This window comes from Gymnoscopelus microlampas (genome assembly GCF_963454915.1).
Source record: "Gymnoscopelus microlampas genome assembly, chromosome: 17".
NCBI lineage: Eukaryota > Metazoa > Chordata > Actinopteri > Myctophiformes > Myctophidae > Gymnoscopelus > Gymnoscopelus microlampas.
This window is the reverse complement of record NC_139954.1, coordinates 38,363,114-38,390,406: the sequence shown is the minus strand read 5'-3', so window position 1 is coordinate 38,390,406 and position 27,293 is coordinate 38,363,114. Positions and strand designations below refer to the sequence as shown.

Genomic DNA, 27,293 nt, shown 5'->3' with positions numbered 1-27,293 from the left:
TGAACGTGTTTTTTTGAGGTCCCTATACCCTAACCCTAACCTTCCATCCGCCTCCATTCTAAATCTCTGAACTTTTAAATGAGTACAATTCTAAAACTATGCAACATTTCAAAGATTCCTTTTCAGGCAAACATGTCCAGAGTAAGACGAACATTTTAAAGTATGAATGAGGTTACTAGGCGTAAGTATGTAGTTGTAAGCCTGCCTTTAAATGTCCATTGCCGCATCGACAATGAATGGGGCGCTTAAAGTTAAATATCTCCAAAACTACAAATGATTTCAAAAGAAAAAATCTCAAGCATGCATGTCCACAGTAAGGTGGAATTTTTGAACTGTGAATGGAGTTTCTAGGTGAAAGTGTTTTTTTGAGGTCCCAAATTTGTCCATCGACCTCCATTATAAATCACTGAACTTTTCAAGGAGTACAATTCTAAAACTATTAAACATTTCAAAGATTCCCTTTCAGGCAAACATGTCCACAGTAAGATGAACATTTTAAAGTTCGAATGGGGTTTCTATTCTATATATGACATTTTGAATCATTACAGTCAGTTCACCTTCTTTTGGGTCTTGAGTCGAACCGATTACTCCCGCGGAGACATCAAATTTCTCTTTTGGGCCTTGAGTCTTGGGACTCAAGGCCCAACAGAGAAATTTGATGTCTCCGCGGGAGTAATTGGTTCGACTCAAGACTCTTTTGGGTCTTGAGTCTTGGGAAAGAAAAAAAAAGTGTGCTAGTTGGATTTGAACCGGGAATCTTCTGGTTGCAAGTCCTGTATCTAAACCACTACACCACAGAGGTCCTTACATGTTCTGTTGACTTGCGTGGAATTTTCTGAAAGATTATATAAAGGTAAAAGCCCCAGGTAAAAGTTAGAAAGATGACCTTCGAGATTTGAACTCAGGACCTTCAGTGTGTAAGGCCTGAATCTTAACCACTGCTCCACCATGGTACATACTTTCTATGGTCTCTTACACGCTGTTCAGTGAAAGATCAGATAAAGGTGCAAGAGTCAGGCATTTGTTGGAAACCTGTCCTGGTTGGATTTGAACCAGTAACCTTCTGGTTGCAGGTCCTATATCTAAACCACTGCACCACAGAGGTTCTGACTTGTTCTGTTAACTTAGCCTGGCAAAGTTTGTACCCTTTTCCCTTTAAATATCCATTGCCATTGACAATGCATTAGGCGCTTAAAGTTAAATATTTCAAAAACTACAAATCATTTCAAAGTAAAACATCTCAAGGATGCATGTCCACAGCAAGGGGGAATTTTGAACTGTGAATGGAGTTTCTAGGTGAAAGTGTTTTTTTGAGGTCCCAAAACCTTCCATCCGCCTCCATTATAAATCTCTGAACTTTTAAAACCCCTAACCCTAACCCTATACTAGATCTGTGGTCTTCTGTTGGAGCTGCGTGGGAGGCTGGCAGGCTGACTGTGGAAAAGATCAGGAGTCACTAATGGTCAAGAAAGAATCTAGTCTTAAAGCTAAGCGAGCAGCTGAACTGACCTAGTACTAGCTGCACCAGTATGTGCACTAGCTGGAAAATATCACTAAGCTCTGCGTGCCGTCACAGCCAGAAGACAGCCAGGTAATTGCCAGGAGACACCTCCCCACAAGCAGAGTGCAGCTCCAACCTAATGGACAAACATGCAGAAGTTTAAAGAGACAGTCAGGTTTTTATAACACTACTACTGACTACAAGTCAAGCTATTATTCGAGTGATTTGCGACACTTTCCATGTCATTAAACTGTATTAGTGTGGATGAAGCCTTACAACACGCTGACCTTTGCCTGTATCCAAATCTACTTACCAATGGAACACAACACAAAGACTCTCAGGTTAATTGGAATATATCTGTGACCTTTGTCGGAGCCCAGGGACGCCGCCTTTTGGTGTCCTTGGCAGGGAGAGACGGGCACAGGGACCCACCGTGTGCCATGAATGAATCCATTGAATAAGGGTTTTCCTGTGCAGAGTGGACACAGCAGGAGCAGGGACAGTTTCCTGACAAAGCTTATAGCTTGTAAATGAGGACGGATGTTGACTGTGGTCGCAGTGATGGGAATGTGTGACTGTGGCATGCAAGACGGAGACACAAACACGCACGCACGCCAGCCTTGTGGTTCCATTACAAAGCAAAGGTACGTTTGCTTTGTGATGGTACCCCCCCCCGCCCAAATTGTACACCCTCTGTCGTCTCGAAGCTCACTCTGTCATCTCGAAGCTGCCAATGCCATACGTGTGCCTGCGCGTGCTCCTGGTCAAATAGGTTCCAGCACGGCGTGCAAGGCCGTCCAGTGAGCATTGCACCCCTGGACATGACCATACCAGGCCAGTTTGTAGGATGGTGTTTGACAGGGAGGTATGTCTTGTGACATGACCATACCAGGCCAGTTTGCAACGTTTTACTGTTGAGAGTAGGCAGTGTTGTAGTGCTAACTTTGGAAGCGGGGGAGCGCACCTCTTTGACGCATGCACGCGTCAACCGCGCGCGATTTTTTTTCGGGTCTTTTAAATAAAAATAAAAACAAATCAAAACATTTTTTTTTCAAAAAAACAAAAAAACAAACATATTTTCTATTTTTTATTTTTTTAAGCAGTTAGAGAAGTGAGGGAGCGCCGCTCCCCCGCGTTCCCCCTCCAGTACACCCCTGCGAGTAGGAGACTCCTGTTCTCCTGCGTGGGTGGTAACAAACGGTCTTACATACTCATATATTTATATTATGTGGCATCCTTCTGTAGCACTTGTGCTCGATTTACTTCAGTTTACACTTAAAAGACAGAAGATACTTTTTATTATCCCATATCTCTGGTGTCGGGCAGAAACCAGCTAACTCCAAAATGTTAATTTTTCAGGAAATGACAAAAAACAAAACAAAAAGTGGTTAGGTTTTGTTCATCATTGATAAGAGAACACCTGAATGGACCTCCAAGCTCACAATGAGGTTGGAGGTCAAAAGGGGGTGGAGCCTGGAGTCAGCAAAACCAGCTAACTCCACCCCTCTTTGGTGGAGTTAGCTGGTTTAGCAGAAAGTTTGAGGATCCAATGGAGTTAGCTGGTTTTGTCAGAAGTGCTTTTTAATACATGTCATTGGTTCAATATTGTTTTAATCAACACACAGACGTAAAGGGTGTCCAATAGCACTGATTTATTAAAAAAATATCAAAACACTGAAAAATGTAGTTAGCTGGTTTCTGCAAGACACCAACGATATACTGTATCCTATCCCTTTTCTTTATTTTTTGTTTTATAACCATTTTCGAACTAAAACAAGGAATCGATAAGAACCGTAATCGATAAGCAGAATTTGATAAACGTTACCCATCCCTAGTTTCCATCCCGGATCTGAAACCGTACTGGCTTTCAGGGAGGACTTATTTGGCAACGGTGGGTGTAATTCTATCCAGGAGGACCCAGGACAGAATTAGGAGCTTTTTTCTAGTATGCTTGAGAAAATACTATAAATACTTGGATCTAAACAGCGAGTGGATCAAAAACCTGTCCTATATGCCTTAATCACTTAAACCCTCTATTCTTAATAAAACAGACAGTAGGATTTTAAAAAAGTATTAATAATAATGTACAGACTAATACAAATAATTATTATAATCCCTCTCAATCATCACTTATGAATAACAAAAAGTGTGTGGGGACCCTTCCCTCTGCCTGTTTACGAACAGCAACTGACAAATTCTACTTATTATACCTTTATTCAGAACAATACATACAGTAGTACAAATACAGAACCATCAAACCACTGAAAACTTTGCAGCCCGACACTCCTGACAGAGCCAAAACAAAATATACCCTCTTTTTGACAAATAAAACTCTTTAACCAACTCTATTTTGCAACAACTAGAGCGGGCGTGGACTAATGGTTCAAATTATGAAAAAAAAAAAAAGAAAAACAGTGAATTGGCACTTTGTGCACAAAACTGACTCCTTTCTAGTATGCCGACTTGAGAAAATACCGAACGTCATTCAAACCAAACACTTGAATCTAAATAGCGAGAGAATCTCTTCTCAAAACACTGTCTGATGTGATATACCTTGACCCATTAACCCATTAAGAACGGGAAAGCATCCGTCATTTTAGATTTTAACCACTTTTAACCACAGATTTTAACCATTATCTTATACTTTGGCTATTAAAAAACAGCAGATATACCAGTTCATAGCGCAGCACTCGGTGCAGCGCTATGAGCTTGTAAATCTGCACCAAAAAAAAGAAAATCATGAACATTTGTGCAAATCTTATTTTTTAAAGCAAACATTTGTAACTCAAATCTTTGCTTCTGGGGGTTCTACAAATGTCTTCTAAATCCAGCCTCGTCTTCTAAAACGTTTTTTTGAAAAAATTATGTTGCTACATCAGTGGTGCTCTTTCATGTCAAGGACCCCCAAAATTATGTTTTTGTCCGCCGACCTCCATCAAACTATGTTGTTCCAGGGACCCCCAGAAGCAAAGATTTGAGTTAAAAATGTTGTTTAAAAAATACATGTATTCGAAGATTTTCACAAATGTTCAAGATTTTTCAAAAATAGCAGATCTACAAGCTCATAGTGCCGTGCTATGAGATAATGGTTATAGCTCAAATCTAAAATGACACAGATGCGTTCCCGGATTGATAAATAAAATAGGGGCATCCGGGTGGCTCAGGGGTACAGTCCCTGCTCTTCACCGTGGAGACTGGGGTTCGTAACCTCCACAGTGCCTCTGGCTTGGCCGGGCGCTCCAACCAAAACAACTTTCCGTTCTCTGTGACTGTACTGGCGGTAACCAGAGGAGCGGGCACCTGACCATTGTGGGCAACTCAATGTTACATTGGTTATTTAAAAAATAAATAAGTAATTTGGAAAATGGTCTTAAGTAATACAAAGTATACATGATTTGAACATGCTTGACATTTAAGGCCTACATTGCTACAAATTGTCATTTTGGGAAAAACAAGAAGTTGAAGGGTAAATTCAGGTCTGATAATGACAATGCAATGTACAAATCCTGTATACTTTACATTATTTCAGCTAAATAAATCAAACCACTTTAACCCTATTTTATACTTTAGACTAGTATTCAAACACCTTGAAAATTGTGGAATACTTTTGAAAAACACCAATCTTTAATGGGGTTCGCTGGCTCAATACATTTTCAGATGGGGGTCTGTGGTAAAAATCATATATGCCAATTTGGGGGTCCTTGACATTGGGGAATTGGCTTAACGACTAAATTGGGACGACAATGGGGGGGAAAGTAAAATACAAATCACGGTGTATAGAGCTGACTCTGTAAATACATGACAGTGTAACATTATATTTTCCTCTTGAAGAGTCACGTCCTGCTTAGGCAGAACCAGAGACGGAGAGATAATGAGAGATTGTGAATTTGGCCCTCGCTGACTGTGACAACAGTGTGTGTGTGTGTGTGTGTGTGTGTGTGTGTGTGTGTGTGTGTGTGTGTGTGTGTGTGTGTGTGTGTGTGTGTGTGTGTGTTTGTGTGTGTGTGTGTGTGTGTGTGTGTGTGTGTGTGTGTGTGTGTGCGCGCGTGCGCATGTGTGTGTGTGTGTGTGTGTGTGTGCCATTCAACAGTACATGGCCTCGTAGATGTTCTGGCCCATCTTGATGTAGGCCTCCTTCTCCTGCGCGCTCATCTGCTCCACCAGCTCGGGCCTCTGGCCCACCTCCTGGTAGGAGTAGGGCCGCCCCGCCACCATCACCGTGGGCTCCTCGTCCCCCACCTCCTCAAACTCGTCGTCATCCTCGTCTTCCTCCATCACCTCCGCCCCTCCTCCTCCTCCTCCTCTGCGCTGGGCGGCGGCGGTGGGAGGGGCCTTGGGGGAGTCGTCGTCCGACTCGCTGGTGTCGCTCTCCGAGTTGCTGGCGTTGCCGGAGGCCAGCGCCCTGGCGGCGGCCGCGCTGGCGGCTCCGCCTCCTCCTCCTCCTCCTCCCCCCACGGCCGCGGCGCCGCTCCTCTTCTCGTGGATGAGGAGGGCGCGCATCACCTCCTCGTTCTCGTCCGACTGGCCGTGGGCGCCGGCGCCGTCCAGGGCTCCGGGCGCCATGTCTGCCGCTGTGGGAGAGAGAGGGACACAATCGGACACGTGTCAAAGACACCGTGTCGCTCGCTGTCGGCCGGAAACCTTCTCGCATGGATTAAAGCTAAATAAGATCTCACAACTGAAAATGTTCGTTGGACCAAGTCCTAATTCACCATTAGTGAAACATTATGAAAGGAGCTCCCCCCCACACTAGCGCTGATTCCTAAACAATTAACCCATTGAGACCTGAAACTGTGTCATTTTTAGATTTGAGCTAAAAAGCATTATTTTACACTTTGGGCTATTCAAAAATAGCAGATATACAAGCTCATAGCTTGGCACCGAGTGCCGCGCTACGAGCTTGTAGATCTGCTATTTTTGAAAAATCGTGAAAATGTGTTCAAATCTTTGAATATATATATTTTTAAAGTGAACATTTTAAACTCAAATCTTTGCTTCTGGGGGTCCCTGGAACAAAATATTTTGATGGGGGTCCGCGGCCAAATACATATAATTCTGGGGGTCCTTGACATGAAAAAGATTGAGAACCACTGATATAGAAACATATGTTTTTGAGAATACTGTTGAGATTTAGGAGACATGTAGAATCGGCTTCAGGTCTCAATGGGTTAACCCAATATGTAAAATGATGATGTTTTAGTAATATTGTTCCTGCTGCTCTACATACTGCCAACCAGGTGAAGAAACCACAGACTGAGCCTTTAACCTTTCCTTTTCTATGAAATATCTGAGACCTTTTTATTTTATGGAAGACGATTCTGAACATATTGCTAGTTTGACCACTTCAAATGTTCTAATCTTGAGAGCTTGTAAATTGGCTATTTATACTGCGCAACATGCTTCCATGGAATCCAAATGATCCATCCATGTCGTGAGCCCGAGACGGTTGCCTCCCACAATTTCCGAATGCTTCCGTCAATCAGTCCGGAGCAGTGTTGATTTTGTCAGCAAATTTAGATTTTGTTAAAAAATGTTGTCTTTTGAATAAAATGCCATTTAGGTTTAGTCAGATTTTAGTCATCTGAAATGTTTTGGTTTTTGTCTAGTTTTAGTCGACTAAATATCATATTATAGTTGACTAAATCTACAGTTGATTTAGTTGACTAAAATGTATTTTTGCTGGCTTTGATGGCGTCGTAATGGCTGATTTTACACTTGGTTGCGTGCTGAAAATAGCTGATCTGCTATTTTCAGAGCACAACACCCGAGCGCAACCAAACATAAAATGACTTGTCTTTTAATTCTACTGGATCTCCTCTTCTTCTTCTTTTTTTTAAACGTATGTATGTATGTATGTATGTATGTATGTATGTATGTATATATATATATATGTATATATATACATATATATATACACATATACATATACACACATACATATGCAATTTATTTTAAAGCCAATGCCTATCAAAAATAGCAGATCTACTAGCTCATAACTATGAGCTTGTATATCTGCTAGTTTTGCAAAAAAAAATCACACCCTGTGTGAAGGAAGCGGTGCCTTTGGGGCGGGGCCTCCTGGTGGCGCTATAATAGGGCGGGGCGGGGCTTCAGCAATTAATGCTCGTCCCTATTGGTGGTGTAAGTCCACATACCAAATTTGGACTTGGTGGCATGCTGCAAACTGGAGTTATAGCTGTTTAAAGCCAGTGGCCTCCTGGTGGCGCTATAATAGGGCGGGGCGGGGCTTCAGCAGTCAATGCTCGTCCCTATTGGTGGTCTAAGTCCACATACCAAATTTGGACTTGCTGGCATGCTGCGAACTGGAGTTATAGCTGTTTAAAGCCCGTGCTGAAACGGACGACGGACACAACATAAGCTGGGGGTCCCTGGACCCCTCTTTGATAGCCAGTGGCACGTGTGGGCAATGAGGGGAGAGTTGGCGTAGGCAATCTCCAAGTCTGTGTGTGTGTGTGTGCGTGTGTTTGTATGTGTTTCTTCTTTGCCGTCAGGCTCATACGGACATACGGACAAAGTGAAGCTGGGGGTCCCTGGACCCCTCTTTGATAGCCAGTGGCACGTGTGGGCAATGAGGGGAGAGTTGGCGTAGGCAATCTCCAAGTCTGTGTGTGTGTGTGTGTGTGTGTGTGTGTGTGTGTGTGTGTGTGTGTGTGTGTGTGTGTGCGTGTGTTTGTATGTGTTTCTTCTTTGCCGTCAGGCTCATACGGACATACGGACAAAGTCAAGTGTAGAGCGGTTGGCACCGCTAAAAACTGTGTGCAAATCTTTGAATATATATATACATTTTTAACTCAAATCTTTGCTTCTTATCTGGGGTCCCTGGAACAAAATATTTTGAGATGGGGTCTGCAGCCAAATACATGGCTGTATGGGGGTCCTTGACATGAAAAAAGTTTGAGAACCACTGATATTATAGCAACATATTTTTTTTCAAAAGAACGTAGGCTTTAGAAGACATGATTTGTAGAATCCCCAGAAGCAAAGATTTGAGTTAAAATATTCTCTTAAAAAAATGTATATATATATATATATATATATGATTTATATATATATGATTTGCACACATCTTCACGATTTCTTTCCAAACATTTGCAGATCTACAAGTTCATAGCGCGGCACTCAGTGCCGCGCTATGAACTTGTAGATCTGCAATTTTTTTGAATAGCCAAAGAAATCTTAAAATGACACACAGATGCGTTCCCGGTATTGATGGGTTAAGAGGGAGATAAGCAACAGCACTGTGCGTCGGCGCAAAGCAAAAAGCAGAAGTCCTCACGGTTACTGAGGGGGTCAGGCTCGCTGTAGGCTCCCTGCACGGTGCTCTGGGTGAGCCACACCGGCCTCTCCTTGGGAGCCTTGCCCTCGCTGGCCTGCTTGCGCTGGTCCTCCTGCTCCACCATGCTGATCTCCACGTTCTGGGTGTAGAGGTCGGCGTAGGACGAGCCCTTGCTGGACCAGGCCTCGCGGTGTGGTCCCGCTGCCCCGGCGGCCGCTAGAGCGCGCTCACGGCTGGACACAGAGAGAGAGACAGAGAGAGAGAGACGGAGAGAGAGAGGTCAGAGGTTTGTGAGACACTGCAGTAGGCACTGTTTCCCAAACACTGAGTCCGGACTCATTCGTGGGTCACGGGCACATTTGTATGGGTCACGAGTAAATATCTCTTTATTTATGGTGTCCTACGTTTTGTTTTTAATTATCATTATTTCAAAACAGTGGAGAAAAATATATATAAAGAAATTAAATAAATTAGAAAACAAATGTTTAAGAAGTAGTGAAAATAGCCGACTTAAAGGTCACAAGCTTTTACTATTAAAATATTTTTTGACAATTTGCTCCTCTAATGACGTGGCCTAAATGAGTGGTGCTGAGTGTGTGGTGCATGCACAAGCATGCGTTGGTGTTTGTGAATACCGTCTCTCTGCAGGAATAACTGTGACAAGATGTTGCAGTAAGTATTGTTTCCCCGTTTGATTTCGAGCACTGTGATCCGACTAGAAGACAACATTTGGTCTGATCTAATACAGCCGTATTAGAGGCTTAGCAGAAGGTACTTAAATAATAATAACCCATTCCAAATTCATTCCGCATGTATTTTACCTTGCAGTGATTGCACCTTGTGCCTGTGATGCTTAAAGAAAATCAAGCAAGTTATTTAGTCTTCCCTGGAGTATGTCTAGAATGATTCCAATAAATAACTGAATGCGTTTTATTAATTTCTGTGAATTTGCTGTTCTGTACTGTACATCAATATGAAAAGGGATTTAGTGAAATTCAAACTTTGTACACACACTCCCAGGAGGCCGTACGTTGCACGATCAATATACATTTTGCCTCTATTTCTTGGATCATTATGCAACTCTTCATATAGGCCGCACCCATTTCTGCCTGGCTAGATCTTCCATTTTGTATTTTGTCCAAAACACACTTTTTGCTACTACTCCTACAGACCAGTAGTTACAACTAGTTCTCAAATACTGCCCAAACCTGACCCTACACGACCCGATGTTTGCAGGGCGGGCAGAAAATGTATAATAATTAGATTAGTAGAATTTTTTTAAATAATAAAACAAAATAAAAAATAGACTCAACTCCTGCGTTGGATGCAGCTAGCTCAAAGTGAACTTTACTAAGGTATCTTGTTCAGGTTATTAGTCCTAATGATCACACCCAGTGTGAAGTGGGCGGTGTGGTCATCACAGTGGTCATCAAAGACCCATGAACTCACTTAAAAAAAAAAAAATGTGTTTTTTTAAGTGCATAGTCCTATTTATAGGACTATGCACATGTGTCATGTGTCTCGCTAGCCAATCACAGTGCTGAATAGAGTCCGCCAATAGTCAGCCAATCACAGTGCAGCTAGTGGTCATCACAGTGATGGAAGCTCACTTAAAGAAAAGCATAGATTTGCATTGAATGTGTAGGGGTTAGGGGTGTACAATGGGTGGCCAATCACAGTGCAGGGTTAGGGGGGTACAATGGGTGGCCAATCACAGTGCAGCAAATGTCAATGTCCCAACCTCACATATAGGGGCGGTTACACCGCCCAAAAATTGGCCAAAATGGCCAAAACTCAAACATCAAAAAACGGCGAAAGTGGCAGTTTTCAGGATGTTTTGGCCATTATCTCTGGAATGGGAGGTCCAGTCTGCTCAGTTCGAAGCATGTTGGGTGCGAGACTTTGGGTTTTCTGGCTTAAAATTAGGGTAATTGATCAGGCCGGCCCAGTTAGGGCCCAGTCATGGCAAGGCCTTCATTTTCAGGCCTGTTGAGAACTCTAGTTACAACCCATTGGCTGTGACTGGCTTTCACAGTTTGCTGGATGGGACTGAATCTTTTTCTGGTTATCCAAGTCTCTCTTGAGAATGACACCTCAGGTCCCAGTGAGATTACCTGTATACAAATAAAGTTAAAAGATATAATCTACCCCTAATTTGGGTCCCACGTTGAGAGGCCTCTAAACCAGGGGTCTTCACCGTTTTCAGCCCAAGGACCCCCTAGCTGAGAGAGATGAAGCAGGGACCCCCTCTATATTGTATAAAATTGTGTTTCAGATAAACGTTTGCTGCTCTTTTTTCCCTCTACACCTATAACTCTATGCCAAAAATAGCCGATCTACAAGCTCATGCATGTAGATCTGCTATTTTTGGCTAAAGTTCTCCTCAGAAAAGGGATGCTTGGGTTCAAGTGGTTAATGTAATAAAAAAAAAATCATATCACAAAGATTTGGCGGACCCCCTGTAGTAATTCTGAGGACCCCCCTTGGGATCCCGGACCCCCTGTTGAAGACCCCTGCTCTAAACAATGCAGAGGCAAGGGCAAATTCACTTACACCATAGGGGGCGTGACAATGCTACAAATGTCAGTGTTTGTAGCACGAACATTTTGAGTGAGCATGCAAAACAGTAAACTATCTGTGGTCCAGGTACCCAGGACCCCAACTCAAGGAGGGGAGCAGTATCGGCCTGCAAAGAGGATGCTCATGGTGGGGTTGTGTCGGATGAAGAAGAGGAAGGGATGGTCAAAAACGAAGCGAGCAGGACCGGCACGGGCAGACAAAAACTCCAGAACGGCAGCAGTGGCGGCAGCTGCCTCAGTGCCCTCCTCGTTCACTTCCACAAAGGCCTTGTGCACCACCTTCTTAAGCACCAGGTCGTTGGCTGGAGACATGCCGGAGAAGTCACTCAGTTCTCTGTGAAAGGCGTCCACCATGCCCATCTTGATCAAGGTGTTGTTCATGTCATATGTCTCCTCCATCTTGAAACGAGGCAGGCCAAGCAACACCTTCATCTGATTCATCATGCTTGGATTGGTCCAGTCCATAAACGTTAAATAGGTTAGCTTCTTTTCTAGCTTCTCCAGGCCTGTCGTATTGTCCTCCATCTTAACGGGCAGAAAAACAAGCATGCTAAGGTCTTTCCCCATGTAGGGCAGCTCCAGGACATCACAGTTGACCTTAGGAATGAAGGCATGAGGGAACGTAGCCTCCTGGTACATCATCTTCACCGGCTTGCTTTCAGTCTTGCTGAGTCTGAACTGTTCATCCCTGGTTCTGTCCTCATGGAACAACTTGTCCCACTTGGCTTCAACATGATGAGTCATCACGTTGTAATTTGCAATGTTAAACCCACAATCAATCCTCCAGTTCAAGGCAACACAGAAAGGGGGGAACTTTTTTCTTATTCCCACACAACTCCTTTATGCTATATTAATGACATAGTTAAATATTGAAAATGGGTGGATTTCCCCTTTAAGAACTCGCGCAGGGTAAAATAATTAACACCAGCTGTGAACGCTTCTGTTTGATTGATTGTGTGTGTGTGTGTGTGTGTGTGTGTGTGTGTGTGTGTCTTTCAAAAATGAAACTGAAAGTGACTTCTTCAAAAGGAAGGAATGGCAGACCTAATGTTATTAATGTATTTTGGCTGTGTGCAATAATGCAACTGCAGACATTATAATGCATTTTGCTAGGCTATTCAATATTTGTTTTAATTTCTTGAATATGGCAGGGTAATGTTTTGAGGCATATTGTATTTTATTACTACACAATAGTAAATCAATAATTCTACACAATAAATAAATATGTTTTAAATAAGTGATCTCAATATGGACCCATTATAGTTATGATAAGTTTTGCTATAATCATGTAGCTCTACAACAGAGGCACAGCCATGGCAGCAATGGTACAAAAAAGCTTTAATTTTGTTATATATATATATTTTTTAAATTAATAATTTCCGGCTATTCGGTATTCGGTTTCGGCCAAGAATTTTCCATTCGGTGCATCTCTATTAAATAAACATTTGACCTCTTATTTTTTTACCATTTTGGAACCGAAATATGGAACCGATAGGAACCGGATCCGATAAGCAGAACCGGAACCGGAACCGGACTCGTAAAAATCCTAACGATACCCATCCCTAGCACACACACACACGCACACCTCTGTTTCAGGGCAGGGATCTCGCCAGGCTCGGGCTCCAGCAGGTCCTGTGACAGATTGATGTCCTCGGTCTCGCGGAGCAGCAGGTAGATGGGTTCTATCTGCTCGTTGAAGCGGGCCACCAGGGTCCTGGCGTCCTTCTTGGGCACCGCAGACTCGTCCTCCTCCACCTCCGTCTGACAGAACGTACAGCGGAACGTCGCTGAGGGAGGAGACAGGGGACACACACTGATGAGCACATGTCTGTCTGTCTGTCTGTCTGTGCGTAGGGCTGTCACGATTACAAATGTAAGTTGAGGATTAATCGTCACACTAATAATTGTGATTAACGATTTCATTGTGTTCTTGGCATTGAACATTGGAACCTATTGATTGATTGATTGACATTTTTATTAGGCAAAAGAATGTAAAACAACACAGCTACATTTATAATGCTTTTGTCCAAAAAGGTCCGGCCAAAAAAGTCCTTGCGGGCTTGTTTCCGTTGGGGTCCTTGAATTAATTTCATAGACATATATAGTAGCAACCAAACAGTTCAAAAATCAACATAAGAATACAGAGGGGGAAAAATATATACCAATATGTACAAAAAAGGCATGAGAAAATAATAAAATATATACAAAAAAACATTAGAAAATAAAATAAAAAGTATGTACAAAAAAAATGGGAGGGGGGGGGTCGTCTGTCTACAGGGAAACTGGTACTAGCTCCTCTTTAGGCCTCCAGAAAGATGAGTTTTTAGGGCTGTTTTGAATGAGCCCAGCGAACTGCATTTTTTGAGGGATGGGGTTAGACTATTCCATTCCTTGGTGGCAGTGCTATAGAAGGAGAATTTGCCCATGTTTGTTTTATGGGTGGGTGTTACCAGATTGTTGTTTACGCTCCCTCTAGTTTTGTGACTGTGGGTGTCACTAACTTTTTCGAGGTACTTATACAGATATGCGGGTATAGGGGGCATTTCGGGCAAATCTGCATTTACAAATTTGAAGACCAGTCCCATTTTTAGTTGTATAACCCTGTCTTCCACCCTGAGCCAGCCTAGGCTGGCAAAGTGAGTGGGAGAGAGGTGGGTCATGGGCCCCAGTCCGAGAAGTAGTCGAATCAGTTTGTTTTGGGAGGTTTGAAGCTTAGTCTTCAGTAGTGACCCTATGAATAAAAAATACATTTCTGTTTGCCTTTTAGGCTATGTAATGAAGCCTAACCCTAACCCATTGCACAGGGCAGATGCAAAGAAATTACTGACATTTATTAAGTGTATCCGTAAAGGTATAAAAGTATTCATGACGCATTGTAAGCTTGTAGATCAACTATTTCAGCTTTTTTATGTATGAAAATGTTTCAACATGGAAACAATGACAAAATAATTGCGATAATGTGTGTAGGAGCCATTTCATTTGATTTCATATTTTTTGACTGAATGGCGCCCCCACTGGTCGCCTCGAAAAATGGCACCATGATTCCCTATTAATCAGGCCGCAGCTGTGTGTAGCAGGACGCCAGAGGAGAAACAGATTTTCAACCGCTCGCTCGCTCGCACCATACACACACAGCACAGATCATGAAAGAAAGACTTTGAATTGAATCACTTTGAGTTTATTTTGAACCTTTATGCTGCGCCTGTTTGTTTTGAAAGCCTTTTAGTTTAAGTCTGGAGCCTGTTTCTTGTTTTCGTTGTTTGCCCCCGCCCCCCATATTATTTGAAACTTTACACTACTCATTCCACAAAATCAACCTGTTCGAATCCATGAAGACAACAATCAACAAACATCAAACAGTGAGTAACAACAACAGCCCAAGTCAAAGCATAGTGAGCGCGTTTAAGACGTATCCTGGCGTGGATAGGCATATTGGCCCTACAATCAAGTTGAAAATCTCTCTGATACGGACACAATGAATGGAATTGGATGGATCTAAAGGATCTAATGGATGTGTCACGCTATTGAAGTTAATGGAATGTGCGACGTCACATGGATAAATGAACGCGAAAATCGCGCATTTAATGAGGATTTGGATGAATATATGTCGCCATTAAATAAGTGTGCATTGATGCTGTAAGTTTGGATTTGGACAATTATGCTGCTTAAAGATGTCTGAACATGATAAGGAGGAATTAGGCCAACCTGAAACTGTTATTGAAGTGCCTGAAGTTACCACCGTTCACACTTCTGATAAAACTGATCAATTGCCTGTGGTTGAAGGGAAAAGACAAGTGAAGCCCACTCAAAGGGCACTTGAAGCTAATTATGCAAAGCAATGTAATGCAAGAAAAGCTAAACTTGGACAACTCACAAGCAAAAGAAATGTGTTACAAGCACTTATGGTTAGGGTTGGGTACCGAAATACGGTTCCGGTACGGAACCGATAAAGAAATTGTCGGTACCGGGTACCCAAACAAAATATGTAATTTCGGTTCTGCATATCGGTTCCTAGATGCGCTAAAAGCCGTTCAAACAAAGGCGTTAGAAGTCCTACACAAACAGCACAATCTGAGCAAAAATCACAAATCCGGTAAAACACCTATGTATGGAGAAGTATAGATCAGTAGCGTCTCTCCGTATGGAAGAGTAGACACTGCTGCTTCTCTACGGGCGCACTCAGCCCAGCCTCATTCCTCCCCGCATCGCCCTCTCTCCCCTCACTCACTCACCACCATCTGAACTGAAGTAGTAAGGAAAGGAATAACCTGCCCTGCAAACTTTGTAACCAAGATTTGCTGTTGTCAACTTGAAAACTAGAATCCACATGTCAGAGGGTGTAACGTTAGTTGGACAACCAGCGCTAGTTAAGAACTCGCGCAGGGCTAAATAATTAACACCAGCTGTGAACGCTTCTGTTTGATTGTGTGTGTGTGTGTGTGTGTGTGTGTGTGTGTGTGTGTGTGTGTGTGTGTGTGTCTTTCAAAAATGAAACTGAAAGTGACTTCTTCAAAAGGAAGGAATGACAGACCTAATATTATTAATGCATTTTGGCTGTGTGTGCAATAATGCAAATGCAGACATTATAATGCCTTTTGCTAGGCTATTCAATATTTGTTTTAATTTCTTGAATATGGCAGGGTAATGTTTTGAGGCATATTGTATTTTATTACTATACAATAGTAAATCAATAATTCTACACAATAAATAAATGTTTTAAATAACTGATCTCAATATGGACCCATTATAGTTATGATAAGTTTTGCCATAATCATGTAGCTCTACAACAGAGGCACAGCCATGGCAGCAATGGTACAAAAAACTTACATTTTGTTTTATATATATATTTTTTTAATTAATAATTTCCGGCTATTCGGTTTTCGGCCAAGTGTTTCCTGTATTCGGTATTCGTTTCGGCCAAGAATTTTCCATTCGGTGCATCTCTATTAAATAAACATTTGACCTCTTATTTTTTTACCATTTTGGAACCGAAATATGGAACCGATAGGAACCGGATCCGATAAGCAGAACCGGAACCGGAACCGGACTCGTAAAAATCCTAACGATACCCATCCCTACTTATGGTTGATTACAGAAATGTTGAAATTGTTAAACAAGAATACAATGAATTTAATTCTAAAACAAATGACTTCAAATTACTTCACAAATCAGTACAGCAGCTATTATCAGAAGAGGAAGCTTCAGCTGACCACGATCAGTGGTACAGGCCTAAGTTCAAAAGCATATGTGAATTTCATGACAAAGTTATAGAATGGATAAATAATGCCCCTGCAGCCAAGGCACAAAAGCCAGCAGAAGTAGCACCAGAAGTGACACAAGTGACACAAGCACTTAGTGTCAAATCATTTGGCAATGTTTCAGTTGGAATGATAAGTAGAAAGCAAATGAAAACCACTACAAGCACCTCAGCATTAAGGCAGGCAGAGGCCGAAAGGGCAGCCCTACTTGCTCGTGCTGCTGCTCTTAAGCAAAGGCAAGCATTTGAATTAGAGGAGGCACAGCTCAAAGCAAAAAAAGAAGCATTTGAATTGGAAGTGGAAATTGCAGCTGCTGATGCCAAATTAAAAGTATTAGATGTCACTAAACATGTAGACACTAAGTCTGAAATTAACCCCTTAATCCACATCAATGAGTATTTTGCCTCAATGCAATCCTTACCAGTGGACAGCCAGAAGGTTGATAATTATGGATTGGATGATGAAGAGGATGATGAATATTTAGAGGATGATGAAGATGATGAAGTTGAAGGAGCAGCTTCACAGCCACCACTGAGACAAAGGTCTCAGCATGCCCCTAGTGGCCAGTCACGGCAGCCACATAGACAAATAAGGTCACGGTCACGGATGCCTGTTGCTCACCAACAACCCCAACAGCCTAACCCAAACCTTAGCTTACAAGATGGTGCTCAGGTTAATGTTCAGTCAGGCGGAGCCATGATGGACATTTTGAGAAAACGAAATCACAGAAATGTTAATTCAAGAACAGAGGTTCTCACTCTTGCCTTCTAGAGAAATTCCTGTTTTTAAAGGTGATCCATTAAGTTATGTCTCTTTCATTAGTACATTTGAACATTGTGTAGAAAGTAAGACAAGTAACAGCAGAGATCGACTGCTCTTTCTAGAACAGTTTACAGATGGACAACCAAAGACACTTGTGAGAAGCTGCCTTCACATGGATTCCCAAAAAGGCTATGTGAAAGCAAAACGGCTGCTACGCAAACATTTTGGAAATTAGGTTCTCATTGCTGCTACCTATCAGGAAAAAATTCTGAATTGGGATTTAATCCGATCAGAAGATGGCAAAGCCCTACATAAATACTCACTCTTCTTGAGAACATGCTGCAATGCCATGAGCAATAATTAAATTCTGCAAGACATGAACAATCCTACACACTTAAAATCTGTCTTATCAAAACTGCCTTTCAAGCACAGAGAGAGGTGGAGGACTGTATCATATGATTACTATGAGCGTACACACAGAAGAGCTAAGTTCCCACAACTTGTAAATTTCATTGAAAGGCAAGCAAACATTGCCGTTGATCCCCTCTTTGGAGAAATACAAGACACAAAACCGAAAGACAAGAGGACAATCCCTTCTCCCCGAAGTAGTAATTTGAAATCAGTACCAGTCTCATCATACACTAAAAGCAACTATAAAAGCAGTTTTGCCACAGTAACAGAATCCTCAGAACCTAAGTCACAGCCAAGCACAAGCAGCTCTGCAGCCGTGCAACAGAAAGCATGTTTCTTCTGCAAAGGAAACCACAGCACAGATTTGTGCAAGGAATTGGATAAGAAAGTGCACAAAGACAAAGTTGAGTTCTTTAAAGTAAATGGTTTATGTTTCGGTTGTGTGACTCAGGGTCACATGAGTAAGGACTGTAAAAGACGTATGACTTGTAAAATATGTACAAAGAAGCATCCTACTGTGTTGCACATTGAATTTAAAAAAGATGCAAGTCAAACGAGTCCAAACACCGATAGCATGTCAGTGGGCAGTGCATTAGTCACCATGAAAAGGCCTATCCATACTGGGGCCGGTGACCAACAAAAACTGTCAATTGTTCCTGTGCAAGTTAAGTTGTCAAATTCCAATCAAGTACTTCAAACGTACGCTTTCCTTGATCCAGGGAGCACTGGAACCTTCTGTACTGAAGCTTTAAGGAAGCAATTACATGCCAAAGCGACACCAACTCGAATCCTACTTCGTACTCTTGGACAAGAAAAGGTCATAAGTATTAACAGAATCAATGGGCTGGAAGTGTCAAGTCTTGAAGGAGATAATTTCCTAAAACTGCCACCACTCTATACTCAAACAGAAATTCCTGTAACCAAGGAGCAAATTCCCACTCAGGTTGATGTGCAAGAATGGAACTACCTAAAAGAGGTTAAGTTGCCATATATTGATGCAGATATTGGACTCCTGATTGGTAATGATGCAGCTAAGTTTATGGAACCTTGGGCAGTAATTAATAGCAAGGGTAATGGGCCCTATGCCCTATGCAAGACTTGGATGGGTGGTTAATGGGCTTCTACACGAACCCACAATAAGCCATAAGCAGCCAACCCATATTTTCAGCAATCGCATATCGATAATAAATTTGAATGACCTCATGATCCAACAATTCAACTATGATTTCCCAGAAAAGGGTTATGAAGAGAAGGCAGAAATGTCTATGGAAGATAAGAGATTCATGCAAATCATGTCGGACTCTACTAAAATTAAAGATGGTCACTACCAAATAAACCTTCCATTCAAGCAGACTGATATAGCGATGCCTAACAACCGCCATCTGGCAGAGCAGCGTGTAATGTCACTAAAAAGGAAATTCAAGAAGGATCCGGAGTTTCACAAAGAGTACACTGACTTTCTTGAAAGTGTCATTCAAAAGGGACACGCTGAAGCTGTACCACGAGAGCAGTTAAATCCAGAGGAAGGAAGGACCTGGTACTTACCTCACCATGGAGTACGCCACCCAAAGAAACACAAACTGCGTGTAGTCTTTGACTGTTCTGCATCATTCCAAGGAACTTCGTTAAATGATGAGCTTATTCAAGGCCCCAACTTAACCAACACACTGCTGGGCGTCTTGATCCGGTTTAGACAAGAACCAGTAGCAATGATGGCAGACGTAGAAGGCATGTTCCATCAAGTGAAAGTCACACCAGCTGACAAAGACTTTCTTAGATTCTTATGGTGATCAGTCACAGCCTAGTAGAGTACAGAATGACAGTGCATTTATTTGGAGCGACATCTTCATCCAGTGTTGCTAGTTATGCCGTGAGAAGGACTGCTGAAGATAATAAGGATAAGTTCTCAGCAGTGGCAGTTAACACTGTTAAAGAAAACTTCTATGTTGATGATTGTCTTAAGTCTGTGCCAAGTGAGAAGGACTGCATAGCACTATCTAAAGAATTAAGAACCCTGTGTGCTCAAGGAGGTTTCCGCCTAACCAAATGGGTAAGCAACAGCCGCACAGTGCTGGCCTCTATTCCGGAGGAAGAAAGAGCCACAGAGGTAAAAGATATTGACTTGGATCAGAAGCACCTACCGGTAGAACGGGCCCTTGGAGTGCAGTGGAATGTGGAGGAAGATACATTCAGAATCCAAGTGAACCTAAGAAATCAACCTTACACAAGAAGAGGAATACTTTCCACTGTAAGTTCAGTGTACGACCCACTGGGGTTCTTAGCTCCGTTCATATTCTCTGCAAAACACATCTTGCAACAGTTATGTCAACTGAATTATGGATGGGACGACAGGATTCCAGAGGCTTTCTGTCAATCATGGCATAAATGGCTCACTGGACTACAGCAAATGGAACACTTCAACATTCCAAGATGTATTAGATCTAAAGAATTTGGCAAAATCAAGTCAGCCCAACTTCATCACTTCTGTGATGCAAGTGAGACAGGATATGGTACTGTGACCTACCTTAAAATGACCAATACTGAAAACCAAATTCACACATCTTTAATCATGGCAAAAGCAAGAGTCGCCCCCTTGAAACAGGTTACGATACCTAGAATGGAATTTACTGCTGCAGTACTAGCAGTGAAAGTAAACCGGATGCTGGAGACTGAGCTACACCTTCCACTCAGAAAAGCGGTGTTTTGGACAGACAGTACATCAGTCTTGAAATACATTAGGAACAACACCAAGCGCTTTCAGACTTTCGTGGCTAACAGAGTCAGCACTATCAGAGAACACTCTTCAATTGAGCAGTGGAGATATTTGAACACCAAGATCAACCCTGCAGACCATGTGTCCCGAGGTCTTACAGCTGATGCATTCTTAAAGTGTGAAAACTGGAAGAAGGGACCGGACTTCCTACAGGAAAAGGAAGAGACATGGCCTAACTTACCTGCTGATCTCACCCCCATAACAGCCGACGACCCTGAAGTCAAAAAAGAGAAAGTTACAGTCAATACCATCCAGATGACAGATCAAGATCCTACTAGCACACTCATACACCACTACTCAAGTTTCTACAGATTGAAAAGAGCTGTGGCATGGATGCTGTATTTGAGAACTCACCTTTTACAGTTGAGTAGAAAAAGAAAGGATCTGATGCGAATTCAACAATCAGACACAGACAAACAAAAACAGTCAATTGAAGTAGAGATGACAAAATTCAAAGACACTGTAAAGGTGCACAACCTCTCTCTAGATGAACTGGACATAGCAGAGATAGCCGTTGTACAATTCTGTCAACAACAAGGATTTCAAGAGGAAGTTGAAACATTACAGAAAGGAAGTTTGAACGTGCAGAAACACAGTTCAATCTACAAACTTGATCCCAAACTTGAAAACGAGGTATTAAGAGTGGGTGGGAGATTAAGCAGAGCAGCCATGCCGGAAGATGCAAAGCACCCTGCCATTCTCCCAAAAGACCATCACTTGTCTAAACTCATTCTTAGAAAGATCCATCAGGAAGTAGGACACAGTGGGAGAAACCACATGCTCTCCTTACTGAGACAAAAGTATTGGATTCCATGTGCCAACTCATTGGCAAGAAAGATTCTTTCTGAATGTGTGACATGTCGACGTCTCACTGTATCTGTTGGAGAACAGAAGATGGCAGACCTGCCAAGAGATAGAATAACACCTGACCTACCACCTTTCACACAAGTAGGAGTAGACTATTTCGGACCTATTGAGGTGAAAAGAGGCCGTACCACAGTCAAAAGATATGGAGTCATTTTCACCTGCTTAATCAGTAGAGCAGTACACCTAGAAGTGGCCCACTCGTTAGATACAGACTCGTGCATTAATGCGCTCAGGCGTTTTATTGCTCGAAGAGGCCAAGTGATGGAAATACGGTCAGACAATGGGACTAACTTCATATCTACGGAAAGGGAACTGAAAGAATCTTTGAAGGAATGGAATTTGGACAAAATAGAAAGAACTCTACAGCAGAAAGGAGTCAAATGGATATTTAATCCACCCGCTGGTGCCCATCATGGTGGAGTATGGGAACGATTAATCCGTTTGCTCAAAAAGATCTTGCTATCAGTCACCAAACAACAAACTCTGGATGATGAAAGTCTCCATACAGTTATGTGTGAAGTGGAAGCCATGCTCAACAGCCGCCCACTCACTACAGTTTCAAGTGACCCCAACGACCTGGAAGCATTGACACCGAATCACCTGTTATTGCTTAAGAAACAGTCGATCCTTCCACCAGGAGTGTTCCAGGCCGCTGATGTATATGCAAAGCGCCGTTGGAGACAAGTACAGTACTTGTCAGATCTATTTTGGACTAGATGGATAAAAGAATACCTACCTCTTATGAATGTACGTCAAAAATGGAACCGCATCCGCAGGAACTTTGAAAAGGAAGATATCGTGATCATAGCTGACACGAATGCACCAAGAGGATCCTGGATGTTGGCTAGAGTCCTGGAAACAATGCCAGACTCAAGAGGACTTGTGAGAAGTGTGCGTCTTCAGACAAAAACCAGCGTACTTGAAAGGCCCATCAGCAAGATTTGCCTGCTGGTGCCAAACTCAAATTAAGAACTGAAGATTCAGACAGGCCTATACACCATGCCTGTTTCCCACCTCACAAGTATTTATTTGATTTTGTTTGAACATTTTTGTATGGCTCCAGTTTTTGATTTTGTATTGTTATTAGAGCCTGCCCATAACAATAGGGGCCGGTTATGTAGGAGCCATTTCATTTGATTTCATATTTTTTGACTGAATGGCGCCCCCACTGGTCGCCTCGAAAAATGGCACCATGATTCCCTATTAATCAGGCCGCAGCTGTGTGTAGCAGGACGCCAGAGGAGAAACAGATGTTCAACCGCTCGCTCGCTCGCACCATACACACACAGCACAGATCATGAAAGAAAGACTTTGAATTGAATCACTTTGAGTTTATTTTGAACCTTTATGCTGCGCCTGTTTGTTTTGAAAGCCTTTTAGTTTAAGTCTGGAGCCTGTTTCTTGTTTTCGTTGTTTGCCCCCGCCCCCCATATTATTTGAAACTTTACACTACTCATTCCACAAAATCAACCTGTTCGAATCCATGAAGACAACAATCAACAAACATCAAACAGTGAGTAACAACAACAGCCCAAGTCAAAGCATAGTGAGCGCGTTTAAGACGTATCCTGGCGTGGATAGGCATATTGGCCCTACAATGTGATTATCACAAGTAATTACGATTTGACGAGTATGTAATAATTGTGACAGACCTGTGTGTGTGCGTGTGCGTGTGCGTGTGTGGGGTACAGGACAGAATCGGCGGCGGCCTGAATTATACTTTGCACAACAGTCTCGCATGCCTAAAATAGCCGATCTATAAGGTTTTGCGACACATTGTGAGCTTATAGATCAGCTATTTTCGGTGTGCGACACCGTCACACAACGGAGCATAAATCATTTCATGTGGTCATTGGCCCTTTGGCAGATCTGCAAGCTTGTAACTTTGAGCTGGTAGATCTAATGTTTTCAGTATTTCCGTGCGACACAGTGGGACGAGAAAGTCTAAAATAGGGCTTAAGAAGCCGATTCTACATGTCTCCTAAATCTCAACAGTATTCTGAAAAACGTATGTTTCTATATCAGTGGTGCTCAATCTTTTTCATGCCAAGAACCCCCAAAATGATATGTATTTGGCCGCGGACCCTCATCAAAATATGTTGTTCCAGGGACCCCCAGAAGCAAAGATTTGAGTTAAAATTTTTCGCTTAAAAATACATATATATTCAAAGATTTGCACACATTTTCACGATCAAAACCAATTAGAATTTGTTGATATTTGACTAATCAAAAAAGCAATTGACAGAATTATAGCTTCCTCCAAAATGTGGAACGCCCTAGCACCAGCCATCAAAAGGTACGACTCCCTATCCTCTTTCAAAAGAGAGTACCTGTCTGCAATTTAACAGGACCTAGATACTTCGTCTTCTAAGCTTGGAAGTTGGCACCAGAGAGTACACACCCCCTACCCTTTCTGTAAATACACTTTATCTTGGTATTGATGATGTATTGTATGTCTTATATGTCTTGATGAATTGACTATGTATATGTACTTGCATAATTGTACCCGTCCTAGTCCTGCTGTATCGTTTGCAATTTGTTAATAACGTATTCAATCAAACAATCAAAATAAAATAATTGATAGTTGCAGCCGTAAGAGATTGGAAAGGTTAGAGACAGAGACAGAGGATGAGAGAGAGAAAGACAAGAGAGAGAGTAAAAATGTAAAAATACTCAAAAACGCTGGCACTGGCTGACTTAATTAATTCTGGCACTCAATGAATTAACATGGTTGTTGAATATTGCATGGTTTGGCATGATAAAACCCTGGATGTGAACACAGCTTCACTTCAGCTCCCTGCCAAAACCACACTGTTTACTTTACAGACAACAAACAACAACACACACATTCTTAAAGCCATCTTCATGGCCTGGAGTAGGTGGTGAGAAATGTCTACCCAACAGATTAGCCAACAAAGCAGATAAGACGAAAGTTCGCGCCACAAAGCAGATATTACGAAAAGTATATCTGCTTATTATAAAATAATGAATTTTCATTTCGTTTCACTCCATTATTCAGTCTGAAAGCCCTCTCCGTGCAGCAGTTTTCTGAGATGGGGGCGTGGCCAAAGTGGGACTCTTTATCCCACGATTTTGTAGCCCATTTTTCACCCAGTGCCAGTTGCCTAAGCTTGTAATCCTGGGCCCTACTCTCCCTCTGCCAGCCTGAGGAGAGCCCCGAACTGAGCTCACGCTTCCTTCAATGCATGAGGAGTGAGCAGGCCCTTTGGCCAACCTCACCTAGGAGTGGGACTCTTTGGCGATTGGTTCATATTGGATCATTCCGATCGGGCGGTTAAGATTTTCAACTGTGAAAACCCTGCCTTTCTACAGCGTCACCAGACCCTGAATGTGAGACTAGCGGTTCAGGGTCCGGAGCCAGGCTAGGGTCGGCGGCCAAATACATATACTTTGGGGGGTCCTTCTCATGAAAAGTTTTGAGCACCACTTATATAGCAACATACGATTTTTCAGAAAACTGTTAGGCTTTAGAAGACATTGGTAGCAGGCCTGTCACAATTATTACATAATCGTCTAATCGCAATTATTTGAGATAATCGCAATTATTTGAGATAATCGCAATTATTTTTTGCATAATCGTCATAATCGTTTCCATGTTAAAAAAAAATCACACATTTTCAAATAAAATAAATAAATATGTCAATAATTTCTTTGTATATTTCAGTTATTTGTCATATCAAAGACTTCATATGTTCCAATGTTCAATGCCAAACACACAATTAAATCGTTAATCGTAATTATTTGAGTGACAATTAATCGTCAACTTAAGTATAAACGTGAGAGCCCTAATTGGTAGAATGGGCCTCAGGTCTTAATGGGTTAAGCTGATGACTTGCGGTCATGTCCACACCACCATACTGTACACACTACAGCTGTATCAACACTGTGGCAGGAAACTCATTTAGTTATTTGTTGGACAATTTCCAAATGCTTGACCAAACGGGAAATGAATATCGGATAATGCACTCACTGAGATGTATAAATAAATAACAGGTTTATTTTCTAGCATGGGATAACTTGGGAGTTCATTGGTCGATTCAAAAAACGCCTTCTAAATCCTGACCTAAGTTTTCTGAAAAACGTAATATTTATTCAAAAATTACAAAACATTGATGTTGCTATATACAGTACTGTACATAGCAACAACAACCCCAAAAGGGGTTCCCGTCCTGAAAGTTATAGTTACAAATAGGGGTTCCTGCCCTAAATGGGTTAAACCATGGCCACTTGCCAAAGAAAAAAAGAGATTATAGTTTTTACTTTCAGAATGGAAAAGAGACAGGGTATAATAACAGCATAGCGTGTTTCTGCCCGCATCGGGCAGAAACCTCTTATCTCCATATTTAACTTATTTTAATGTAAATTAATGCCCTAGTTCAGGGATGTTCAACAAGATTAGGCAGGGGGACACAATTGTAAAGTGACTTGAAGTCAGGGGCCACAAGGCTGTGACAACAAAATCGTGGGTTATAGGTCAGGGGTTCTCAACGTGGGGTTCCAGGGGGTCCCCAGCTAAATGATGGATAGTCGGGAACCAAATGGACCCTTATGGGGACCCTTAAATAACCTAAACCCTATATCCTATTTCATCAGTGCATGCTTGTGTGATAAATATGTTGCCCATTCAAGATTGGCTTTTGGAAAGGGAAGACGCGCTACAAGATTCTAAGCACCATATTTTTCACCACTAGATGGGGTTCATCCTTTATATCAGCCTGAAATGTCCCATCTCATAGTCAAACATTTTCAGGAGCTTTCTTAAAGCTTCCGTACACAAATGGGTACATTTGGTTGCATTTACACACTGAGAGTTACATTACCTTTTAAATACATTTTATTTCTAGTCTTAAAGGAGTAGTTCACCCAAAAAAACAGACTTTTTTTCTATCAATTACATACCCCATGAAGCATTACTTGTCGCATTCCTGAGCCAATCATTTGATGACCAGCTGAGTCTCTGGTAGGAGACTCAATTGAGTCTACTACTGAGCAGAGCACCCCGGTCATCAAATTATTATAGTGTTAATAAGTAATAATTTTAAATGTTTTGGTAGTTCATGATTTGTCCCAATTCTCAAGAATGGGTGATATATGTATATAGCAAAAATCTAAAATGACGAGATGCTTTCCCGGTTTTAATGGGTTAAATATCTTTTACTTTTTTCTCCTCGCTGAAATCTACAAGCACGGTGGTCTGGGACTGTCCAAAATCTGTATAGGCATCGGACTAAAACATCTGGCATCGGTCGGGCTCTGCTAATTAGATATGTTAGGTGACCATCCACTTCTTAGAATTACTCAAAACATAGCCAAGCCTGCGCCCTAACCATAGACTGTATAACAATATGGACTATGGGGACGTGACTGCAGCGTCTTCATTACTTGATTTTGTCTTGATATTACCTATTTTTAGCATGTTCGAAAAAAAGCTTTTCATTCATTCATTCACTTCCACACTGTCAACGACGGAACCTTGCCACCTACTGGTCCTAACTCAAGTCCCTTAACCACTTATGCCATATATTGTTGCTGTCGGGCAGAAAAACCTCATATCTCCAGATTTTTACTTTTGGTGTTTTCGTAAATGAATAGACTACTTGATCATACTACAGCGTAGGCCTGTCCCCGACTAAGGATTTGTATAGTCAAATCTGATTGGCGACTAATTGCCAAAAGTCGTCTGGCAGTCGACTTTTTTTTTTCTTTTGCATGATTCGACTGAGATTGGCAGTCGAATCAGTCAGTCAAATCATGCAAAAATATGTTATGCAATAGAGGAACATTCCATTTGGGCTGTAGGGGTGCTTAGTGTCTGACTTAACAT

The 27,293-nt window shown here is 42.0% G+C and overlaps 2 protein-coding genes across 3 annotated transcripts in view; both read right to left on the bottom strand.

The window, feature by feature from the left end:
* Positions 1-3,835: 3,835 nt before the first annotated feature.
* The window catches only part of gtf2e1 (general transcription factor IIE, polypeptide 1, alpha), a 28,227-nt gene continuing 4,769 nt past the window's right edge, over positions 3,836-27,293 (bottom strand). For both annotated transcript variants that reach the window (XM_084084783.1, XM_084084784.1), the window contains exons 4-6: positions 12,963-13,164; positions 8,799-9,031; positions 3,836-6,072 (exon numbers count right to left, since the gene is read on the bottom strand). In XM_084084783.1, the coding sequence (XP_083940909.1) occupies positions 5,585-6,072; positions 8,799-9,031; positions 12,963-13,164 (923 nt within the window). In that variant the 3' untranslated portion in view covers positions 3,836-5,584. The remainder of the gene's footprint in view (positions 6,073-8,798; positions 9,032-12,962; positions 13,165-27,293) is intronic.
* On the bottom strand, positions 11,462-12,121 carry LOC311065158 (leukocyte elastase inhibitor-like; the record flags this gene model as incomplete). Its single annotated transcript, XM_084085375.1, has 1 exon — positions 11,462-12,121. One exon carries the CDS (start codon positions 12,119-12,121, stop codon positions 11,462-11,464), a length of 660 nt encoding a protein of 219 aa, XP_083941501.1.